At 41.9% G+C, this 16,632-nt stretch overlaps 1 protein-coding gene across 2 annotated transcripts in view; it reads left to right on the top strand.

Moving 5' to 3' along the window:
• Window positions 1-264: 264 nt before the first annotated feature.
• Window positions 265-16,632, top strand: part of TGFBR2 (transforming growth factor beta receptor 2) — a 61,249-nt gene continuing 44,881 nt past the window's right edge. Inside the window, exons 1-2 of one of the 2 annotated variants that reach the window (XM_080387329.1) lie at window positions 265-280; window positions 447-690. In XM_080387329.1, coding sequence (XP_080243455.1) covers window positions 597-690 — 94 coding nt within the window. In that variant the 5' untranslated portion in view covers window positions 265-280; window positions 447-596. Of the gene's footprint in view, window positions 281-347; window positions 691-16,632 lie in introns of those variants that run through there. The other variant, XM_080387328.1, reaches the window with a different exon arrangement.

Below are 16,632 nucleotides of genomic sequence, written 5' to 3'. Positions count from 1 at the left end.
CCAGGAGGAGCTCTGGGAAGCCCCCACGCCCTGAGTGGCAGGACTGGGCCTTTGTCAACGCCGTGGGGAGAAGGAACCGTTCGAGCTGCCGGTTTCCCGTCGACCTCGAGCGCCCAGGCCAAGGCGCGAGGGCGGATGGCGGTGCCCAGTGCCCGCCTCGGGGGGGGGGGGCAGGCACGGGGAGCTGGGCGGCACGTCGGGGCTGGCCCCGGCGCGTTTGTGGTGGGAGAGCCAGACCTGAGAGGGGCTGGCCTCTGGCAGATGATTGACGCCAAACTGGGTGAGGTTTCATGGCAAAAAAAAAAAAAAAAAAAAAAGGAAAGAAAGAAAAAGGGCGAGCACAGGGGAGGGGGTGACTGTGGGAAGGGGGAGAAGGAACTACTGTAAGAGTAAGAAAGTCCTGCCCAGCTGTTGGCGAAGTTTAAGATTTCCTGTTTCCCCTGCAGCGCCGAAGTGAAGTTTCAGTGAGTCACCCGCAGCCCCGAGCCGCGGAGCCGCGCAGCCCGCTCCCAGCCCCGCCAGCCCCGCCGCCGCGGCCTCGGCCTCCCCGCCGCGCCCCGCCCGCGCCCCGCCGGCTGTGCCCACCCGGCCCCGCGATGAGCCCCCGGCTGCCGAGGAGCCTGCGGCGGCTGCTGCTGCGCGTCTCCCTCTGGGTCCTCATGGGCAGCTCGGTCCCCGCTCTGCTTCGGGGTAAGTGTGCGCCGGCCCGGCGCTGCCGCTTGACAGTTGCGGGGGCCGCGGGCAGGAGCGGGGCCGGGGGCCGGCGTCCGCCGCGGGAGGGGGACACGCGGTTGCTAAGAAAGTTTGGAGGCTGGAAACGTTTCGGGAGGGGTCGGCGTGTTTGTTTATAGCCCCGCTGGAAAGTAAGCGGGGAAGAAAGGACTGGGAATCTGGGGGCTTCTTGGCAAAACCGGCGGTCCGTCCGTGGAGGGAGGCGGGGGGAGAGGGGGCTTTGGCAGGAAATGCAGCGGGGTCTGGTCCGGCCGGAGGAGCCCGCTGAGGGCAGCTGGGGGCTGACCGCCGGCCCCGCCGTAGTGGCTGCCCGGCCCCGCAGCTGCTGCGGCAGCTCCCGCACCTGGTGCCGGGCCGCACCGTGTGCCCGGGGGGCGGCAGGGCCCGGGGCGAAGCAGCGGCCGCGGCCCGCGCCTCCCGTCCCCCCCGTGCGGGCTGCCGGCTGCAGCATCTAGCCCCCGGCACAGCTTCTGCCATGCCCCGGGGACTAGGACCTGCTCTCCCTGCACGTCCCCAGGGCGAGGGGCTGGAAGGTGCCTGGGCAGCGACGCGGCCCGAGCCGGTGCCCGCCGGCGCTCAGAGCTGCTGGCCTGTGCGCACCGCAGAGCTCTCTGCAGCGTGGGTCAGCAGCTGCTTACCAAAGAGTTGTTTTATGTTCCACTGCCTACAGTGGAATTCGGCCGTGATTGTGAGTGGTTGGACTGAGAGTAACAGTCGTTCCTGTAGTGCTTAGTGCTGGTGTTCCTTGCTTCGCGTTTAATGACGCTTTACATCCCTTATTCTGTTTCTACTGAGGCGTCCTTCGATAGGTTTTTGAGGTTGTGGCTTAGCAGAATTCTTCATAGGGTAATTTGGAATGTAGTAAGAGTTCAAAGTGCTGCTGCAAAACCAAGGTCCCTGCCCTGAGGAGCTTTCAGTCTCTGTCCTATCACTGCTAACCTGCATATGTGAACTAACATCTGTAACTGCAAAGTTAGGCCCTAAACCACATTGCTGCACAACTGCTGAACCTAACAAGAGAACATTGGATTGCAGCAAAACTACATATGAGACAGTTTTGAAGAATTAAGCACGTTTCTGAGATGTCTTGTGATACATATCACACACCTCGTTTTAGTCTTCAGGTGAGATGTACCGACACCTGAGCTTCTAAAAACTTTGTGCCCTCTGATTGTCCCTTGTGGTCCATTCATGGTCAATCATAATCTCAAAATTGTTGCTAAAACATGAGAACATAAACTAGATAGCTCTTGCATAGCTACTGCCAATAGCTACGTACAGCATGAATAACTTCATGCTTCATTAATAATCCTGTCAAAGTCAACAGGTTTTACATACCTGCAAAGTTACTCATGGAAGCTTAGGGCAGATTAATAAAAAAAGTTTAAGAATAAGACACTATGGTGTCCCAGGGCCTAAAATGGTTTTATATTAAATTTGAGGTGTGCAGCTTCTTGTTGATTTTGATATATATTTTTATTATTTCTGATTAATATAAATCATACTCAACTAGTGTTGTCTTTTATTTTGACCCCAGCCCCATTTTTTTGCAGATTCTCATCACAAAAAGCTTTAAATTAAAAAGCTCCACTTTTGTTAATCTTGTGCTATTTATTATTATGCTGCTTTTTTTGCTTTTTTGCTTTTTTTTTTTTTTTCCCACTCAGCCCATCTAGAGAGTCTCAGACTACAGGTAGATTTTTAAAATGGGCATAGTCTAGGAGTTTGCTCTTGTTTCTTATCACAGGTCCAGTGAGGAAAAATATATACAGATTGGTTACGATTCAGCATTTTTTATACTGATCTTCATGTACACCCTACAATAACCACAACTGAGTAGACCTGTTGTCAGACAATCTATTCTGTAGCTCCAACAGTTGTTTTAATATTCACCATAGGATTTTGTTGTGCATATAACGGGAACAGTTTGTCAGAAAACAACAGTTCTGTGGGGGGCAGAAAGTGTGAGGTTTGTATGTTGGTTTTTATTTGGCATCCAAATGAAAACTAGAGCTGCCAAATGTTTTGGGGAAGACAAAACAGAAAAAAAGAGCTATTTACACTGTAATAATCAATAGCTCAGCAGTTCAGTGAGGATGAGGCAGGAGAAATACCAGTCTCAAGAGAGCTCAATTCTCAGGTATGCCTACTAACCAGCTGGCTTTTGGTGAAGAGGTTAATAAAGCCCCAGCTAGGATTTCATTTTAACATTCTTCACAGCAAAATAGTCAACAGGAATGGCACATTCCCATAAACATGCTGGACAAAACCACAAATTGGTGAGCTGGTCTAATAGGAACTATCTACTTTGAAAAAGATGCTCTTATGCCTTGTACTACACACAAGTAATTGAATTTTTCTTCCTTAGAATAAAGGGACAAGGTGAGATTTTGTTGTTGTTGTTGTTTAGAATAATTGTGAATGCTATATGGAACATTTATTCAATAGATTGCAATGCAAACCAGCAGTTGCCCACATAAGAAATTGACACAGCTGTGTTCAAGTGAATATGAACCTGTAATTTATCTTTGGGGTATGAAAACCAAAAACTTATTCCTTGGAATAATCTGTGTAATAGTTGTTCATTTCTGAACACTAGGAACTTAATTTCTCCATTCAGCCAAACTGTACTTGCATTATTGTATCCTTATTTTTTAAGAGTTATAGCATAGTCGATTAATGTTATAGTCATGAAATTTAGCACTTCACATATTTGCAAGGGGGAAGTATGAGAACAAACATCTTTGTAACATGGTGGAACATGTTTGTAACACAAGCAAATCTAAAATGCATTCTTGCCCCCCATTAAAACTGGCAGATTTCCAGTTATTTCAGGAGGGAAATAGCAATAGAACAGAGATATCATTGCATTTTCCTCTGTTTATGGGGTATCCTTGAATTCTAAGACTTTTATACTTTGGACTTTGAAAATCACTTTTATTTAATTGCTATTTTGAGCTCCTTGGCGTTAACATACTTCTGTAATATTCAGGTGGTGAATTCCATACAGGAATGGTTTCTATTAAAAAATGATGAGCCAGATCTTAAGCTGCTGCAAACGAATACAGTTCCATTAGTATCAGTAGAGTTACATACAGTTATAGCAAAGAAGTTTCCTGAAACGATTTCAAAAGTAATTTCAAAAAAAGGGCAATGAAATAATTCTGTTTTTTCATATTCATAATATTTTTTCACTTATATTTTATAAACACTTACTATTATATAACATACATTTAGCTAAACAGCATTGCTTCAAAATGAAATAATCCTTTCTGGGATGAATTGTTAGAGTTTCAAAGATGTAGTGTGCTATAATGGTGAGCTGATAAAAGTTGTCATTGTGACAAGGTTAATTCTGAACTTAGGAGCAAAGACACTGTCAGGCTCTTATCAGAAGAAAAATTCTTCATGGTTTGTTTTTTTGGAGGGTTTTTTATGTGGTTGGTTTGGGTTTTTAATAGGACTAGGCTTTTAGAAAGGAGTTGTTGTTTTGGGGAAGGAAAAAGAGCATAGTATCACTGTACCACCAGTTGTTGAAGTTTCCCATGCCGATATTTCCTCTGTAGGATATTTTTAAGATGATATTTTTGCATTTGTGACATAGGAACTTTTTTTTCTTAATAATGTATGTTTGTGCTATACACACTTTGCTAGCATTCACTTTCTATCACTGTCACTCCTCTGACCTCAGAAGAACTATGCCTCACTTACAGTACAGCCAGAATGAGCAAAACTAACCACTTGGGCCCAGTTTGTTACTTTCTTGGGTTTTGTGTAACAGCTAGGTATGAAATAGTATCACTAGCACAATGACAGCTTTTGATCTGAAAGTGATCCATGCAGTCTCCACGCTGGCTGGCACAGCTACAGTTGAGTGGTGGTGGCACAGTGAAAATCAGGGCTTCCAGCCACCTTTGTGGCCCCATGGTCATGGGGTCATGATCCCCATGGGATCGGCAGGAGGGAGGTGAGTTGTTACAGTCCTGATGTGCCCATGGTCCCCACAGCCCCTCTGGCACTAGGTGAGCAGAAGAACAGAGGGATGTCCTTAGGTGGATGGGAAACTAACGGTGCAGTTCTCCTTTGCTACATGGGAGTCCTTTGATTCAGGGGGAATAACTAGGTAAGCACATCCCAGGGATATTATCCAGTTTGTATTGCCAGAGCATTGCAAACTCAGTAAATGGACTAAGATACCAACCAATCTGTGCAGATGTTAGAAAGTGCAAGGGATTTCCAGCATGGAGTCGTGGAGAGCTAGTCCTCTTACAAAAAAAGAGAGTTGGCCGAGTCCTAGTCTAAGAGATTTAGTGCTGAGATTTTGGTTTATTTAATAGGTCTTTAGCCTTAAATTTTGTTGGGGTTAGAGAGTTTTTTGGGTTGTGGTTTTTTTTCCTATAGGATAATGGGAACTGCTTATTAAACTCTTATAATCCAGAATAAAATAAAAGGTCACGACAAAATATTTGTGCTTTTTTATGAACTCTAATTCTGGAAGGTTAAAATAGACCAAAATAAATCAGAAAGAATATACCTAGTTTTCAACAGACTAGTTATAAGTCCTTTCGAAGTTCAGCTTCACTGGCAGGTAGAAGTGATAAGAGTCATATTAAGAAACAGTGGAGAAACTTCTTACTATGGCTTTTACAGCAAGGAGTGGGTGTACACACTGGGGCAGGGCATTGTAGTTAAGGCAAATGCTGCTGATCTGTATGCCCCTGTAAGCAATGAGTTGACACCAAATATTTGCAAGATTGGGTTCTCAGTGACCCAGCTGAGTCTTCAGTGGATATTTTTCATACTATGACTTCATTCTGGCATAAAGACAGAGCAGCACTGGCACTGATTGGCTATGACCATTTCTATACTACTGCCTGAAAGAGCACAGATTTGGTTAAGTGTACAGATGTTTAGGGTAAGATACATAGAGCGAGCAAACCACTTCAAACACCATCCAGTGATGTAAAACTTGTCCAAAGTAGTAGTCAGAATTAATAAATCTCACCAGGAGTTGCTTTATTCTATTTCTGCTGGTGACAGCATGCCATCATTTGTGTCGGTTAATTTCTCAGGATTTAATCAGAATTTAAATAGGAGCATGTATTAAGGGGACTGCCCTACAGTCCATATGGATTTCTGAGGGACTAATATCTATTTGTTTGCATTGCTGCAAAGTTTAGCAACTGTTTCAGATTTTAAGAAACAATAAAACAATAACTAGCAGTGGCAGGAGAAGTACCAGTTGCTGATTTGTCCATGCTTGTGCATATTATTTTTTTTTAATATGCCATTTCCTTGCTCTTCCTCTTGCTTTGAATGCCACTGTCGTTACAGCTGGAACTACGTGTCCTTCTTTTTTTTTTTTTTTTTTTTTTTTTTTGTATGGGTTTTAAAGCCTTTTTACCTCTGGGAAGATTGTCTGGGGAAGGAGTAGTTTTCCTTTGCTCAAACAACTGGTATTTAGCAAGAACTTCCTGCTGGCATTCATCCCCGAGTTAATCTGGTTAGAATTAGAGCTGGTTGAGAGGTTTTGACACTGTTTTTCATGGGAAAATGCTGATTTGTCAAAACTGAAACAATTTGTGGAAATGTACCAGTTTCCATTAAACTTTCATCAGGAAACTTTTAATTATTTTTTTTTCCCTTAGTCCACAGTGGAATTTCTGATATAGGAAGATAGGCAGATAAAGATAAATTATCATTAATCGATAATTAGAATAATCCCTGGTCGAGGATGGAAGAAAGGATCAAGTGCCTGGTCTGACATAAAACGCACATTTGAATCTGGAGCTCCCCCTATCCACTCTCCCCAGGATACTGGAGAGCTGTCACTCTCTCATGCATGCTTGCACGAACACCCCCACACCCACCACTTCAAATGTTTTTTGTTTCTCTCTGGTTGTGAATATGAAAATGCATGAAATGTTACATGAGTTTGTGTGGCAGGAAAAACATTTTCCTGGGTTTTTTAGACTGACCTGTAGCCACATGTTCATTTTCTCCTTTTTGGGTGGGAATGGCAGCGCTCTGAATGACTCGTGTCTTCTAGTCTTTGTTTCATGTCATAAGAACAAGCTGTATTCAGAAATTTCTGTCATGCAAATGAACCACAATTTTTATTACTAACAGTCCTGATAGTCTGATTCCAGGATTCCAGTTCTCCACTCACCCAGGATAGTATTTTGGCAAAAATTTGACTGAAATGAATAGATTTCAGGAACAGATAGAGGAGTCTGCTTTGTCACACTTCAGTTTACAACCCAGAAGATATGTCACTACAATGACACCTAGGGTTAACATTGTGCCTTTGAAATGACAATCTGGAATCAGAGGTATTAGAAAGCTGTCTTCTATTGCCTACGTTCCTTCTGTTTGTACCCAAGGACTTTGGCCCACATCCTCAAAAGAGCTGTTTCCGTGCTCCATAAGTAGACATCTGAGGTTTTAAGGTGAAAAAGAAAGGCTTATCAAGCAGCCAAAGCTGTAGGCTCAGCCAGTGATTTGAAAGTCACACTGCATGCTTCTGGCTTGTTTATACTTACCAGTAATACAAGTTTTGAAAGATAGCCTCTGCCCTCTGTGCAGTTGATTGGTTCCTCCAAAACATTGCATTGGTATTCCTGTAGACTTAATTTAATTCAGCATTTAAACGCAGTTAAAAAAAAACGGTCTATGCAGAAGACATTAGAAAAATCCTCTTGTGTTCCTAAGGTCATGGTGGCTCTGTCAGGGCTTAGAGACTTCCTTTTGTAACAGAAAAAGTGAATTAGAACAGTACATACTCAGAAAGCAGCGAGAAGGTTTCACAATCTCTACTCCTCAGAGCAACATTTTCCAAGTAAAGACCCAAGTGTGGCTCTTATGTGCCTGGGGCACTTTAATGGGCCTCTTTAAACACTTGCATTGTGCAAGTGGAACACAGGCAGGGCCAGATTGTCAGCTGGCATAAATCAGCTTTACTATATTGAAGGCAAGGAACCTGCCCTGATTTATACCAGCTGAGAATCTGGCCACAGAATAAATAATAGGCAACTGTATGTTATGAGGCTGTAATTCCCTCGAGGGGGGAGGTTGTGATATCAGTCTTACAGGAGCCAGAGTGATCCGGTTCTCTTTCTTGGAGCAAAAGAGTAATTTGACTGCAGTATTTCGAAGTCCTCTGAATGTTAGGAAGGAGAGATTTCAGGCAGTTGAGGGAAAGAAGATGCTTCCAAAGTTCTTGTAATGTCTCATTAAGGATTTTTGCCCAGGAAGAATCACGGGAGGAGAATTCACGAGGATGGAGATTAATTGATTTGGGGTAAGTAGTCCCCAAAAAAGTGAAATGTGTAAGAGGGATGATTTCTTATCAAGACCAGGCCTTTCCTTTGAAATCACTTTGAATTGTACATTTCCAATCTGTATGAAAACTGAAGCTCCCTCATCACTGATAAGCTGCTAGTGCTGGTGTAATTAATAAGGAAGCAAAGTAGAGAATGGGAAATGAGGACTAAGGGAAAAACTCCTCAGAATGTGGATGTGGTTTTTAATTTTGTTTAATGTTTCACCTGGAAGGGTCATAAATGAGCTGGTAGTCATTGACTTAGAAAAGAAAGGGCGTTCAGTTAGATTTCCCAAGAGTTAACCTGTAGTTCTCCCGGGTCTAAATATTTCAGACATGAGATTCAGGTGAGCCATCTTTTTTTTAATCCTGCTGTGGATTCTGCAGCCCAGAATGGAAGTAAGCACATCACATGTATACATCACTTGTTGGCATGGTTAGGTGGTGCCTGGGGCTTTTGGATGATAATGTGGTAATTTTGTAGATTTCATCTCACTAAATAATATAAGCACATTTTTAATGCTGCTGTACAAGAGGGTGAACTTTGAAACAGACCACAGGTGATTAGTAATGGGTTATCACTTCTGGTTATTTTCAGAGAAGGAAGCAGAAGCAGCTGTCCAGGATTCTTGTGTGTCTTGAGGTGCTGATCTGGTCTGATTCTTGACATCTAATTAGTTGCTCAGATATTACTGACAGCTTGCTATATAAAGCTGCAGAACAGCAGTGGTTTTGATAGCACGGTTTAGGCAACAGTTTCAGACAGGTCTTAGTGCTCAGAGGGAGCTGAAATTTCTCATCGTTTTGACTGCTTCCCTGTTTTTAGGGTAACAGTTACCTGGCTGTCCTGACTGACTTCCATATGCTTTGGGAGCTCTGTGGCTGGAGCAGATCTGAAGTCATAGTTAGATCAGGACTTGGCATACCTTGTGCACTTAGAGTGCTCCAGGAGAGTAGTGTGTGTGTGAGTAACTTCTGTCCACTAAATTGCATGCTTGGGGAAACATGGTAGATGTAACTACACCTTTTCCCTTTCCAGTTTTTTTCTCCAACTATCCAGTCTCTTAAAATACTCGTGCATTAGATGGTACCCATGGTGCAATTTCAAACCACTGCTAAAGGGAGGTCTGTAGCTACATGCTGGTTTATTTTACTTCAACTCTTTGTAAAGCTACTAATTAGCATGGAGTAGCACTTGTCCGTTATCCTGAGCAAGATGTTACATAGGCTACTTTTTTTTGTTTTACATTTTACCCTAAAATGAGCTGCATTGTAAAACTACACACAATTAAAGATGTATCTTTTTCATTATGTTATCAGTAGTAATAAGATCGAAAGACAATAAAATCACATGCAGGAGTTCAGCATCTGACCAGCACTGAGTTGCTTCTGGAGTTCACATGGTGGTTGGTCAGTTCCTGCTCTCAGGATGCTCCCCGCTAGGCTCTGTAGCTATCTTAAGCTTTCCTGTAACTGGGTTTGTGACTCTGGGGTGTCCCATTCTTCTTGAGAAACTCATGGAAAGAGTGCAGGAATGAAGAAGTAAATCTTTGTGTGTTTCACTAATGGGAAGAATTTAATGAGGTTTTGAACAGCACACATTTGTCAATCTGTGATGAGGAACCCGTGAAGATTTCAAGAGAAGAGCTGTCATATGCAGGTGGTGGTTGATCCTTTTTTTCCTTTGGCTGGTTCTTCCCACAAGCATGCAGCAATTACCCTTCTCATTTGTCTGCTGCATACAAGATCTATGATTTTGCAGTGACTGTGCTGTGGCAGTTGGTCAGCTGCCCTGCTGTGTACCTTCTACCTCCCCACAGTTCCCATTACCGATTTTCATGGTTGCATTGCCTCCTTTTCCTGCAGTGGTTAGAGCCTTTGCCCAGAAAGTGGGAGGCCCATGGCCATGCCACTCTTCAGCCTGAGAACGTGTAAACTCCACCAGTGATGGGCTCTGTGGGGAAGGATCCTTGCTGGCTGAGACTGGGTAGGGCTTCAGAGGTGGCACTCTGTAGAGAAGGGGTTGACGTGTGTGCGGGTGGTCCCCTGAAGCATGTCAGAGGAGAAGAAAGCCTGTTCCCTAATGGATTCGTTCATTATTCCAGCCCCTGCAGGGTGACTGATACTCTCTCCAGGGAGTTCACAGCACAACAAAGAGAGACTTTACATACAGAATCTTTTTTTCCTTTTTAAACCGAAAACAACCATTTCTCATCCTCATGAAAAGATCAGAGAGGACCATGTAATAGTCATGACTTCGTAAGCCTCTTTATTGAAGCTTTCACAAAGTAACTAGGTCAGCGATGCATGCTTCTGGGCTATTGAATTTCCCCTCTTCCCTTCAGTCTGTTCTTCTGTTTCCTCACCCAGCTTTACCACAAGGGAATGCCTTAAGTCAAAAATCTGGGAAGCTGATCTTTTTATTGCATTTGTAGTATTCTCATCTGGTATGTACGGTGCCAGGCCATCAGGCTTGCAAAGTTGGCATAGCCCAAGTTTGCGTGTAAACAGCAATACCACATTGTCTGGTTGTAACTAAAGCCATATCTGCTCTCTTTTTGCCTCTGGATAATAGAAATAGGAAGACATTCAGCAAGGAGAAATTGATGAACTGCTCTGGAAAATGGAATACAACTAAAAAGTATTTCTTCATCTTTGTTTTTCTTTCTCCATCAACTCCTTTCTCACACACTCCCTCTCACATTTTATACTTTTGCCTTGAAGTTTCTGCCTGGCTGGGGGCTTTGCTGTTCCCACTCTTCCCTGAGGCCATGCTAGTACCATGAATATCAGTGGAACTAGAAGCAGCCTAGAGCTTCCAAAATGAATGTCTCCTGCCTTTAATCTGTATAAAGGAAAATAAAAATGTGATTCAAATTAAACCACCAAATTCAATGAGTACTTGGGCACATCCTATGTAGATTACTGAAGTGGGAAGCCCAGGCTCAGTCTTGTAGTCTCTGGAGGCCCAAACCCAGATCTCCAGCTTCCCGCAATTTCATCCATTGTATTTTTGATGTACCACTACACTGCGTACAGTTATTTGTATTAGAATTTCCACAGTTTCAACTAGTTCTGCTTAACATGTGGCAAAAAATTAATGCATTGATGTGTTAATTACAGTTGCTATAGACAATTGCAGAACTTGTGGGAAATGAACAGAGATTGTTTCAATACTAGCCTGTTGTGATTGGGAAATTGAGGTTCATAACCGCTGTTATTTCTCAACAGAAGTTTGGGATTAAAGCCCTCAGAGCATCCAGAAATTCTCATCAGCCTCAAATACCCTGCCAAGTTCAATAAGATACAATTAGCACTTTCTTCTTTTTCTCAAGTTAAGAGGCTGTGTGCTAGGAGCTGCCAGGGAACGGTGAAGCACAAGGAAGCTTTAGTAGCTTGCTTCAGTTTGACCATCTAAGGCCTAACTCCTGCCCCAGTTGTCTGTGTATAATATTCACGGTTCAGCCAACTTGCACTTCCCCTAACTTGGCTTTTTTGTTCTGGTGACTTGTAGTATGATTGTCAGGCACATACCTACTGGTGGTTTGAAGTCAGAAACATATTGGCCTTCTCATGGTGAAGGTGGGTAGCAAATGTTGGAAGCAAACCACTAACTATTTGAAATATCTTACCCTTGAAAGTTAATGACAAGGCACATTTACAACTATTGTAACCACATAAGTAGAAATAGAAAACACTGACACCTGCCTTTGCAAGCTATTGTTTAGCGTGAGTAGTTAGACTAGCCATATAATCATCACTTTTCCCTTTAAAAGGTGGATTTTGTTTTAAGTTTCCATTTTGTGCTTTTGAAATGGACGTGTAGATAGTTTTGACCATGGCAGTAATTTCCACTTAATTGTCCTTAGGTCTGCAGTGGGTTAGGAAGGAGGTGGCACTGTTTGTTTAGGGAGCCATAAAAATCTTTTTAGCATTTTCAGATAAGAGTTTAATGTCAGTGATTGCCTGCCTTTTGAAAATAATGGGCTGTTGTAGTATTAAATGTATGAAGTACAAAAGAATTAGGAATAGTATCAGCAGCTGTTATTCCCTTCACTCCAGAAACAAGGTGTGCGTTTTTAACAAACGGGATAATTTCATTAGTAGAGCCCTGCAAAGGGCTGTGATGGACTTCCCAATGCAAGTCTCTAAATCATGACAGGATTTTGCTTTGTTAAACATATACCCAGAGAAGTTAGGGCTTTGTAAAACTAGCAAAGTGGAATGATTTTGCTTGCAGAAGGCCAGACTGGAAATATCATCCCACCTCTTCCTGGCACAGAAGTCCTGTAACCTATCAATCTGTGATGCAGCAGGTTACCACCACCAGGCTGGTATCATTCATATCCCTCTCAGAAGCAGGAGTAGCATCTCCAGAAGTAACAAAGTGTTAAGCTACTTTGCTAACTAACCCTATGCAAGGATATTTCAAATATGCATGAGTTACAAAATCTTCCATCCAAAGAATTAAAAACATGTCTCTATTTCTATGGAGCACTTTCCTCTGGTATAACCTAAGCTATTACTGTGTTTGGAAAGCTTGGAATTGTTCAGGGTTTTAGAACACTTTTTAAAACATACTGTGTTCTACATGAGTGCAATATTTGTGAAAAATGCCAAAGTGACAGTTTTAGAGAATGAGCTGCCCATGTCACTGAACAGTTACACCAGAAACCATAACAAAGCATGCAACTGGCTCCTGATGTTTAAAGGGGTGCTGAGTGGTTCAGCTACTATGGCCATATTACACACAGCCTCCTCAATGACAGTTGTTGAAATAACATAATTATTAATCCATTTGGCATTTGATTAAAATGATCAAGGCATTTCATAGAAGCCCTTTAGACATCCTGCAGACTATTACTGATTTCTACAGTTGAGTAAGAGCCCTCCAGATGAAGGTTGATGATGTGCTATGACCAATATCCAGAAACATTCACTGACTCTAAACTGTTAAACGTCAGCTAGTATAATTTGACATAGCAGCACTCAGAAATCACAGATTAGCATCTGCTGAAGATCTTATCCTATTAAATTTAACTAGTACATGTGATGGTAAACATCTTCTGTCCTGTGGTAGTAGCATAAGAAATGTTAAGCTGTTGCCAGAAATGAACTACACCATTTAAAAGTTTATGAAGTGTCATCATATTTTGCTTTTCGTAGTTCTCAGTTGTTACGGGGAAAAAAATGTTGAAGTAATTGGATGAAACTGGAGATATTCAGATGAAAATTAAGAGGTAATGGAAAGTTTGCTTCAGAGATGCTGTTTGATAAACTTGATCTTGTGTTTCTGTCTTACCTCTTCCCAGCTTTCTCCCTGAAACAATTCACTCAATAGAAGTAATTGGTTTGTAGACACTTAAATTAGTTTCTTCTTTGCAATGTTTCTTCTAAACAAGCTTCTAAGTGTATATGCTGTCTTGGAGTGCCAGTGAAAGATTATGGTCCTGAGAATGACTTAAGATACAGCTTGAGGACTGAAATAGTGGCTTTACAGAAACAACAATCGTATCTAGAGCAACTGGGAGGGGAAAACCCTAGAAACCCATTTCCATGTGTATGTTTCACATTTACAATTTTATTCTGCCTCATCATAAACAAAGTGTAAGAGCCTGCAGTCTCTCACACATCTTCAGGCAGGTAGACTAAACATTTTAGACTGGCAAGTTCCTTCCCACTGAGCTGCGCCTAATGTAGGAATGTCCTCACCTTACACTGTAATGCCAGCCCTGCTTCTGCGAGCAGTGAGTAATGTATTGTTGTATGGAGTGAGAACTGTTGTATTCCTACATGCAGATTTTTTTAGTGTCCACGACTAATTTTTTTTAATGTGGGGGCTTACCTGCTAGACCATTCACGCGTGCAGGAGAGACTGTCCTTAAAATACGCAATGTTATAGTATAGTGAATGAATTCTTCGCATGTGATTTGGAAATAACAGCAAAGATAAGGAGCTTTCCATGAACATTTAAGGGATGTGTTTAGGGGTAGAACACTTATTTATTTCAGACTGGGCAGGTTTCTCCCATGGCTTTTATTTTCCTTTAAGCCCAGTCTTATTTTCAGCCTCAAATAGAAAGGGAGCTGATTACTCTTTCCCTTATTTCAGCAGGATGGTGTTGCCAGCTAGTGATTCATAGTCTCAAAGGTAACTGGAGGGAGTCATTTGCAAATACATTAAAAGGAACAGCTAATACCTGAAGGATATGTTAGCAAATTTACCTCTGGCAGATAAAGGAGATGTTGCTTTGTTGGTAGAGATACTTCTTTACCAAGAAATCTGATAACTCTCTAACAGCATGCCACAGCAGTAGGATTTCTGCAACAGAAATCAGCAAAAGAAAGTTTTCCTAAGGTTGAATATCATTAGAAGTATATATTTTCATGCATGTGCCCTTTTCTCAATACTCAGTATATAATTCCCATTAACAGCTGAGGAAGTTAGATGCATCTATCAACAGAACATATCCCCAGGGTATTAAATTCTGTTATTCTGCTTCTTTGCATGTAACTTGACAGAGACAAATATAACCATCCAAGCTACTGAATTTGAGAAGGATGTGTATCTTTGCCCAAATCCATTCAAAGTGATTCTACTCCTAAGGGATTACATTTGAGTCTAACTTTCCTCTGATTTACTATTTTAGCTGAGCTGATGGATTATGAAAGAGAGTAATTTCTTTTTCATACTGTTTTCCTGAATCTGTCATTCAAAACTTGCTGTGTGGGGACAGAATGGTTCATAAACATTGTTTTCCTGGAGGAAAATGGCTTCTCACAGTAAAAAGAAGCTCTGAACAGAGCTTCCGCATAAACATGTTTGCCCATCAGTGACGGACAGAGAAGCCTCTGTGTGTGTTGAGGATGTGGACTTGTTAAATGGGACTTCTTATTTGAAAACAGTTTTTCAAATAGACTAGAAAGGATGGGTTATGTTCATGTCTAGAGAAGGAAATTGCATAGAATTCTGTTCTACCAGAATTTGTAGGTTATATTGTAAACTAGTACCATAGTAGGAGCATACTTTGGTCAGGGGATATGTTTAACTTAAATTCCAGATATCTCAAATATTCCTCAAGTTCAAAGGTCTTTAAAAAGCTAAGCAAAATGAGGTCTTTTATGCTTCTTATAACTAACGTAAGTTATCTTTTTATATTAAGCTTAAGCCAAATCCCCAAGTCTTAACTTGTGACTACAACAATATGTTTGCACCCTAAACATATCCTTGGTTTTTTTTAATTTCCTTGTTTGTTTGTTTATGGCTGGGAGGGAGGGATAGTAGTAGTGAATGCGCTTTAAAAATCCCACTAATACCCTCCTTTTATTTGGAAAAACAAATATTTATAAATCCCTCTGAATCACGTAACTGTGTAACGATTGCAAGTTTGAAAGTACAGTTGTCTGGTTAATCCATTTAAATGCTTATTTTGAATGGGCAGCTGTGAGTCTTTGTGTGCACACAGCTTCTCCCCATACTTACTGATGTGTTATAAAATACCATGGAAATTCTGGTTTGGTTCAGTAGCAACTGGCGTACACACATATAGTTTTCTACTGTACAAGGTAGAGACTCTTCTTGTGCAGAGCACATCCTTGCTTAAGGTGGACATAGGAGCTGTGGCTGAAGCCAGTTTGCTCGGGTCCTTCCAATCCTGGCTGTATAGGTTGCTGAGATCATGCTTAAGGAATGGGCAGGTCCTGGCCCTCAGAGGCACAAAGCACCCCCTAACTCAGGGCTTGAACATGCTCCAGCAGTTGACACAAAAAGGTGCAGTTGTGAAGGGCCGGTACAGAGGCACAATGTGGAGTTGTGCATGGAAAATAGATTGAGGAACTTTATTTTGAATTCCTCTACCTAGGTAAAAATAAAACACTGAACAGCAGGACTGCAATTTATGTACTTCAAACCATGTCATTGTAAAATCTTTTTATGTCTTTCTTTTGCTATTTGTGCCCCTTGTGCTTCATAATTATGAAGTATTTCCTAGTTGTGAATGTGACACTTAAACCAGTATTTGAACAGATACAGCCCGTTCTAATTACCGTGTTACATTTTGAGACTGCTTTTGATGTTTGGTTTTTTGCTTTTTTTTTTTTTTTTTAAATCCCCAAGTCCATTATTTAGGTTTGGCTTCATTTGACTCAAGTTTTGTTCCTTGGTCCGCAGGATCTTGCTTCCAGTTTACAGAAAAGGAAGTGTAGTCAGAATCAGGCCCTTTGAAATAAGAGATGGGAATTACAGTTCAGCAAAAGTTTCAGAGCGAAAGGTGAAACTTGGGCAATACTTTTGTCTGGGTTTACAGAGCATTTTCCCAGACTAGTGGTAGTTTCAGGTAAATGTTCATCAGACTTTTCCCCTGAAACAAAGAATCGGAGTGACTGGCTGAATTTTACTTTTGTGTTCGCATTACAGATTTGCAGCAAAATCAGATGTTCCACTTCAGACAGAGGGTATCTGTGCTTCCCAGTACTATCTGTGCCTTTTACATAGTCCTTTCTCTTGAAAAAGTGTTTTCTAAAAGCAAGACTGGACTGACTCTTTCAGCATCCTGTGAAGAGGAGACATCTGCTAGGTCT

Source organism: Falco punctatus (assembly GCF_963210335.1).
Source record: "Falco punctatus genome assembly, chromosome: 4".
Taxonomy (NCBI): Eukaryota; Metazoa; Chordata; class Aves; order Falconiformes; family Falconidae; genus Falco; species Falco punctatus.
This window is presented reverse-complemented; position numbering and strand designations above follow the sequence as displayed.